The sequence below is a fragment of the Camelina sativa genome, chromosome 16, assembly GCF_000633955.1.
Source record: "Camelina sativa cultivar DH55 chromosome 16, Cs, whole genome shotgun sequence".
NCBI classification, from domain to species: domain Eukaryota; kingdom Viridiplantae; phylum Streptophyta; class Magnoliopsida; order Brassicales; family Brassicaceae; genus Camelina; species Camelina sativa.
In genome coordinates, this window is record NC_025700.1 from 3611335 (window position 1) to 3619198 (window position 7864).

Genomic DNA, 7864 nt, shown 5'->3' on the forward strand with positions numbered 1-7864 from the left:
TGAATCGTATAGCCAACCAATCTGCAAGATTTATAAATAACAAAAACGCATTATATAGATATTTTGTATATTTATTTCTATGATGTAATAAAATATTATTTATTATTAGTATTTTGAAATAATAATAATGTATTGTTTTTAGACGATAAAGATTTATGAGATTTAATTTAGAAGGGAACTACGGTTTTGCCCCAATTGGTTTTATACTCGTAATCACAATGTCCCACTTCTTGAGCCGCTTCTATGGAGTTTGTAAGGATATGTTGGGGGTTTGATTTTCTTTGTAATGCCTCGACCACCGATTTCACCATCTCTTTGGAATTCCCAAATCCTCTTGGCAAACTATCCGCGGCCAAAAGCTCCCCTTAATGATATAACAAAAAGTCAAGTATGTAATTAGTGAATAGAAACTAAAAATTTGAGACAACCGTGAGACGATTAGAGGTTGATTTTTAATATATTAATGGAATGTTTTTTTTTTTTAAGTAATGCTTTGTGAAGATTATGAATATTTTCTTATTTCTTACTTGTAGCAAGATAAGAAAGACTTTCATTGGCTTCTACATCTTCCGGCGATAAACCGTACATAACTCTTCTAGTGTGAAAGCACCCTGAGCCCAAATATATTGGTCCTTGGATTCCCGCAAGTCCTCTTACCATAAACTAATTTAACAAAGAGAAGAAAGAAAACAAGATTGATAAATAACATTGAATTGATTGAATTTTATAAGCAAAAAGTAAGGAGAGGATAAATCTTACTGATTGGAATACGGTGAGTGTATCGGTGGTTGAATCGTAGGACTCTTGAGGGTATTGAACAAAAGCACAATGGTTTGGATTCGATGATCCTTGTAGAAATACACACATAGCTTGTCGCACAACATCGGCTTCATTTGCATACACGTCGCAGTCTACATTCAACATGTATGGTGCATTTGTCATCAAGCCTGACACTCTTACCTGTTCAAATTCATCATCTTACGCTCATCACAGATTCATTAAAATAACAACTACAAGCAACTACGATCTTCGTCATTGATAGTTGTTGTATTAATACGGTTTGTCATAATTCTGAGAGTACACTTAAAGGCTAATGATTATAATTCATGAAAATGTATTCTACTAGTTAATGTCATCACGATCGTTTCGTTTTTACATGCATGCTTAATTAACACATCTTATATAGATATCTAAACATAATGCATAATTGCTCTTTCATTTCAAAAACTAATATGGAATATGCAATGACTATGTTTAAAAACTGATTGCAGCCATATCACATGGAACATTGTACGCATATGCACTATATATATATATATACTGTATATAGTTGGACGCATCAAGTGATAGTTAGTAATAGGCCCTAGGGGTAGTAATCATCATATTCTAACGAAGCTCTTAACTACTAAAAGATCTTAGAGTTTAAATCATATGGAAAGTAATGTTCTGAATCTAATGTATGCTTAATGAAACTAATCTCTGATCTCAACTCTGAAACTACAAAAGAGTGATCAGAAATGTAGTAACCAGAAAATTCATGGCTCCAGCTTTATAGTGATGAAGGTAATTTGGTCTTTTCTCTCTTGAAATGTATACAAAATGAGGGACCTCTGTTACGTCTCCCACACCTCCCTTATTTTCCCATATCACCTTCACATACACACATAAAACAAGAGTTCTCGTAATTGTTATAATTAACCCTTTTATTTTATGCATAACTATCGTGATTAGAGATTTTTTTTCTTTGGAAATATGAAGGAATACCTTAACTATTGTTGAATGATCATTTGGTTTTGTGTTTGAGAAAGCTTCAAAGTCATCATCTGCATCCGACCAATGGGAATCTCCGGTGGCAATTTCCACTTTCCGGCATAACTTCTCGTACTCCCTCTTTATATTATCACAAAAAGAATAAAGAAATTTCTCAATATATAACATATGAAATAACAGAGCGATCATTTAATATAAAAGCTAACTTCTTGTATTACTTTTAAGAAACAAACGCAGTCGGGAAATAACAATCAAACTCGATCATTACCTTCGTCATTTGCCAATCTCCACTGAATTCAGAACCCTTTGTTGTGGCTAGCGGGTTTAAGAAATATCGAAAAGGAGCTCTAACTCTAACGTTGTATTTCTTGCAGAACGGAACCCAAATCTTTGCGAACTTAGAAGCTTCCTTGAGAGAGAAGTAAGTGAGAGGCGAGCATCCATTGTCCGACACATAGCAAGCTAGTTTATTGGTCGGATAATTTATAGCTAACAGCGAAAGCACGGTGTTCACAACGATAATTGGCGGTTCTCGAACCGGATCCGCTGTGGGCACGAAGATATCTACCGAAGGAAGGTCATGAACCCTGAAATTAACAATTTCTAAGGCAGTTCAAAGAAATAGAAAGATAACATAGAAATAATTAATACATCTTTCTTATAATTAAAATAAGAGCTCCGTAGCAGCTAGTTAAGACTTTATACAAATTTGATAAGTTCATGTATATGATTTGTATATACGCTAATAAGAATATTTGTATATATATCAGTGAAAATATATATGGTTTTAGTTTTATAAGAAATGGTACCTTTCATCAATTCTATCTGGATAGGTTTTAGTTTCAGCAGGACTCCATTTTATGCAGGTCGTAAGAAGCCATACGATTGAGAAACAAGATTCACAAAGGAAAGCCACAAGCCAAACGTTGTCGTTTTGGGTCATATATAGGATTCGGTGCAAGAGAAGAGAAAAGAGAAGGCCGAGAATCGTGAGATCCGCAGCTCTTTGAAGACAGCTTTTGTATGAGATCTTTTCACAAAGAGGAGGGAGAGAAGAGCTTGATTCCGCCATGGGAGGAGCTTTCTTGTGGTTTTTTGGATATGTTTCTAAAGGTTTAAATAAATATTTGCGATATGTCTATGAATGCTTGTATAGTTGTATATATGGTGTTCTGATCTGACAAAGACTTAGACCTATATGTGGATAACTCATAAATGTGGTAAGAGTTAACAATGATTCGCTATTAAGAATAGCTTCCACCTTGATGAATTATCACGATGGAACAAGAAACCTGAAGTCAAGGGCCTTGTTTCTTGTGGAAGAAGTAGTAACACGTTATGGGCGAAACGCGTAATAACTGGATTACGTATGAGAGACATGCCCTACTGTAATAACTGGATTCTTAAGGATATGATATTGTTTCTAGTGAAAAGTTTGTTTAGTAAATAATGATGTTCATGTTTAAACGAAATGAAATTGGTTTCATGCATGTATATATTACTTGATAACTAAATAATATTTTATAGTAATTTCGAGGCTTCTAAATTTCGAATAACTAAATCATCGACTAGGTAATGGATTGATTGTTTTGGATGAAAGTATGCTAATTCAAAATGATGAAATATTGTATTAATATTCCAAGAAGAAAACGAACAGTAACGTACGATACAGTTACTTGTTAAGACGAATTGTTTTCCTAGTTAGCATTCTGAAATAAGAACAGAAATATAAAGTCAAACATAACTAAATAACGAATTCATGTACATGAAAACCTCTATAAATTAATAAGGTTAACATTATAAAATTCTATTAATTTATAAAGATTTTTATTTATTGATAAAGATAAAGATAAATTATTAATTTATGAAAAGATTTTTTTGTTTTTATAGTTTTGAAAATTTTATTTTGAAAAATATCGAGAAATGTTAAGAGCATGTCCAGTGGGTGATTCTCTCAGTGTTGCTCTTATTTGAATACCTGCTGGAATTCACATTATAATAGTCTATTGCATTTGATTGAGCTATTCTCATGTATTGTCGAAGTGTTTGAATACATTGAGACTGAAGGTGCATAAGACTTTAAAAGACCTCAAGCATGTAGTCTCCTCGAGTACTTTCATAGTTTTGATTTTGTATATAGATTTGAAAATGATGATATATCTTTTAGGACTCACGGAGAACTTTTCCATCATTCCATGGCGCTACAAAGAAGAGATTAAGATATTTTAAATGCTATGGATTTGGTAAATTCAACTAAAAGACAACTTCAGAAGTTTAGAGATGATGGTTGAATTTCAGTTTAGAAATTGTCTTCAGAAGCAAGCTCGCTGTGATGATGGTAGATCTTTGATTAGAAGTGAAAGAATTTCAGGTCATCACCACGAGCACAAAGACCTAATGTACATATGCAAACCCCAACAGCTTGATTAATTCAGGCAATACAGCTTGATTAGAACCCTAGAAAGAGTACTCTACACTTCCACGATTGTAGGAGGCCAGGCCAACCTTGAGAAAGAGTACGACCCTAAAGTATCTCAATGGGCTGAGACGTACGTAGTCCAACATGGAGCCCCTATAAGGTGAGATTCTTTAATCCCTAATTTTTTTTTAAAAGTAGGATTTTGAGAAACAAGTACGTAGTACGTCGTCACGTTGAACTATGTATATGTCCTCTGTTCTTCCCAATTCATTCATCATGATCAAAGATTTTTTACCCACGAACAAGAATGTTTTAATTAATGTGTAGTTGAAAAAGAAAAAAAAAATCATGTAGAGAAGAAAACAAAACAACAATAGTTTTTTTGAAAAAACCAAAAATAATGTAACCAAAAACAAACATGAAGTAGTATTATTACAAAAGTCATAAGATCCCATCCATAGGAATTGACGAGAACCAAAAGATAAAAGTAGCTTTTGGTACAAAAGATAAATAACAAAGTCTTAACTACAACAGTAGCTCAAGATTAACGTTCTCGACATGGTCTAGACAGGTGTAAACCTTACGATTCTTACCCGCTTCCAGTCCATGGAGTGCAACTCTTACGATCGTCTTTCTCTCGATATTGCAGTAGAGAAGGCATGAAGGCATCATACGTTCTATCCAGAACACAACTTCATTTGTTCGAGTCACTCCAACAAAGTGTACCTCGGCAGTTCCCACTATATCTTTCCACAAATTAGGAGGAAATAAATATGTATGCTTCGACCATACTTGCTTTTCGGCATCTTCTAGAACCAGCAACTCAAGACTTCCATCAAAAAACCAATCAAAATCACACTCATATAAACCTAGTTTACCATTGTAGTCTATCAGATATCCATCAAGCGCTGCTCTATAGACATCTTCCACGACTATAATAGACTTAAAACTTTCAGACCTTACATCAAAGCAAACTATCATGCAATCCCTTGAAGACCTATCAGTAGCTGGATAATACAAAACACCATCGATGCATATCCTTTTACGAGGCAAATCATGAGATATGCGACACTCGACCATTCTCCACGAAAATTCTCCAGTCCCTAAAGTCAGAATTTGATGCTCACCACACTCCCATGCATTTTCATGACGCCTGGTCATGGACAATACCTTGAACTGTTTATCAACTGGATCATATCCCAAATAGCTTATCACCTTAACTCTCTTTGTCGTCAGTTTGGGTAAAGGTAAGGACTGACCGGTGCTAGGGTTACATACCACCGGCACCGTTTCCGTCCTTCCCCTTGAGATCTCCTTAGTATAAATAAGACAGACCAAGCCATGAATAGATTCACTCATTTCACAAAAAACACCATCAAAGGAGAGCCTCATATGATAATTAGCGACTATGGGAGAAGAGTTCTCATCCGGATTTTGAGGTTGAGGGGAGGAGAAGAAACAGAACCTGCCGTGTTTTTGGAAGGCGAACAATAGCTGCGGGCGAGCCAAAGATCTGGTCAAGAACAACTCATTGAAATGGGGAAGGCGAAGTGTGGAGCCCCATAGCTTCGATACGCAGCGACATGCAGCTACAGATTTCGCCTGCAGCCTCGAGACTATGTCGATGGTTTGATCAACTGGGATGTGTGGCGATGAGTTTTCTCGTTCGTTCTCTGGTCGTGCATTGCGTTGGGTGATGGTAAGACGATCCTCCGAGACGGTTTTTCGCCGTTTTTTCATGGCTGACGGCGACTTCGGCTCTTCTCTTTCACTTTTTCAAAGGGAATGACCTAATGAGTATAAACCTCAAGCTTATCTAAACGGCTAGAGATATATTGTAGTGCAAACTCATTTGTGATAATGGTTTGAGAAGAAGCCCATGCAAAAATTATAGATGGGCGTTTTCTTTTCTTAGTCGCTCAACTAACAACCACGACTAAAAAGAATTAAAAGCCCGGTCCAACTTATTATCACGGGTGATGAAATAGCGTTTTTAATAACATTATCGTATTATAAAGATAGTGTTTCAAGGTGTTATTAATATTCTTATTTCTTGTAGTGTCCAAATACTTTCATTATTCATCGTAAGTTAGTAACTATTAAAACTAAAACTAAAAATGTTTAAAATTTTTACACAAAAAAAAAACAACAAATAATGAATTTTTAGGTGCTGATTTTATAGTACTTTGTTGTCGCGTTGGTCTTGGTGTGTCGCTGGGATTTTTTTTTGCCATTGAAATAGTATAGTTTTGCTTTTTCAAAAAAAAGTAGTATAGTTTTCAAGTCGTCAACTTTGGTGGCGCGACTACTAAAAGAATACGCATTACTCTTTCCGTTTCAAAATATAATATATGTTTTAGATATTTATTTTATGTTGTAAGATAATAGGGGGTTTTACAAGTCTCTATGTAAATTTAAATGCATTAATAACTTATAATCATTAATATGTTGAATCTTTTCTAACTAAATAAAATAATGATTTAATTAAAGAAAAACAAATTATCTACCTGATATGATGAATCTTTTCTAACTAGTTGAATCTTTTACCTTAAACATCTTTAGAGCATGTGTAAAATACACCCGTTAAATTTTCCACCAATATAACATACAGTGCCGGCCCAATATTCACGAGTGCCCTACACAAAAATCTAAAAATGTACCCTTTTCACTTATTACAAAAGATTTAAATTTTCTATAAAAAGTCAAACTTGATATTTTAAGGCCTTTTACATAGAAAATGCCTCTTACATCTAAATAAAAAAACCCTTATACATATTCTACAAAAAAAAAAGGCCTTTTGTTTAACAGATTTTTAAGTGAAAAAGGCCTTCAAAATTTTAGGCTCGAATCTTTGGCTTCAGTGGCTTCCCCTATTGGCCGGGCCTGATAACATATTTTTTTTTTCCAAACTTTACATTGGTTGAGCATATGACCTTGAGAAAGAGTACGACCCTAAAGTTTATCTCAATGTGCTGAGACGTAGTCCAACATGTTAAATTTTCCACCAATATAAAGTTTGATCCCAAACCCCAAGAGCTTACCCACTTAATTAGAACTTTTGTCGTCTATTATGCTCTTAATAATTTCTTGAATAGCTTAAAGAGGCCCGTAGACTATGCCATAATAGTCACTAGTCAGCCCACAAAAGACAAAACTAAACAAAAAATCCTCGAAACTCCTTCTCCTTACCTTACTCACACGGTACGTGTGTCGTTTATAGCGATCTTTTGTTACCTAAACCACAACGTGATCACTTTACCAATACATGCACAATCAAATCAAAACAATGACAGTTCTTTTTCGTAAATCAATCACTATAAGAACTACGTACATACGTCTCGATCCACAAGCTGACAAACGTATGTTACGTGTCTAATGTGTTTTCGTTATAATAGTTTATTTCTGTAATTTGAAGACATGTGAGGAGCTTTGACCTGAACTTGTTAGTGAGTTATTTTGATTAGTTTAATATTAATTATATAATTAGTTAAATTTTGATCAATTTAGATGGGTTTCTCTAGTAGAGATATGAACTCTAACAATGAAATTTGTTTTCATTAATATAGGCATTCCATAATTTTTAAATGCAAAGAAAACAACGCCCTAAGTTTTAATGGAATAAGAAAGATTAGAACTGGAAATTAGCGATATATATATATATATATATATATATAT

At 34.2% G+C, this 7864-nt stretch overlaps 2 protein-coding genes across 2 annotated transcripts in view; both read right to left on the reverse strand.

Annotated features, from left to right (window-relative positions):
- The window catches only part of LOC104753318 (cellulose synthase-like protein B2), a 4781-nt gene extending 1939 nt beyond the window's left edge, over window positions 1-2842 (reverse strand). Inside the window, exons 1-7 of the mRNA XM_019237674.1 lie at window positions 2580-2842; window positions 2039-2357; window positions 1765-1890; window positions 1528-1650; window positions 760-960; window positions 528-663; window positions 183-364 (exon numbers count right to left, since the gene is read on the reverse strand). Of these exons, the coding sequence (XP_019093219.1) occupies window positions 183-364; window positions 528-663; window positions 760-960; window positions 1528-1650; window positions 1765-1890; window positions 2039-2357; window positions 2580-2842 (1350 nt within the window). The remainder of the gene's footprint in view (window positions 1-182; window positions 365-527; window positions 664-759; window positions 961-1527; window positions 1651-1764; window positions 1891-2038; window positions 2358-2579) is intronic.
- Window positions 4715-5942, reverse strand: LOC104753319 (putative F-box protein At2g19630). The gene has a single exon (XM_010475589.2). The coding sequence runs from the start codon at window positions 5927-5929 to the stop codon at window positions 4715-4717; it is 1215 nt and encodes a 404-aa protein (XP_010473891.1). The 5' UTR covers window positions 5930-5942.

What these genes read in the sequence shown, in the direction of transcription:
- LOC104753319 (XM_010475589.2), bottom strand. Translation starts at nt 5,929, where the DNA reads ATGAAAAAACGGCGAAAAACCGTCTCGGAGGATCGTCTTACCATCACC.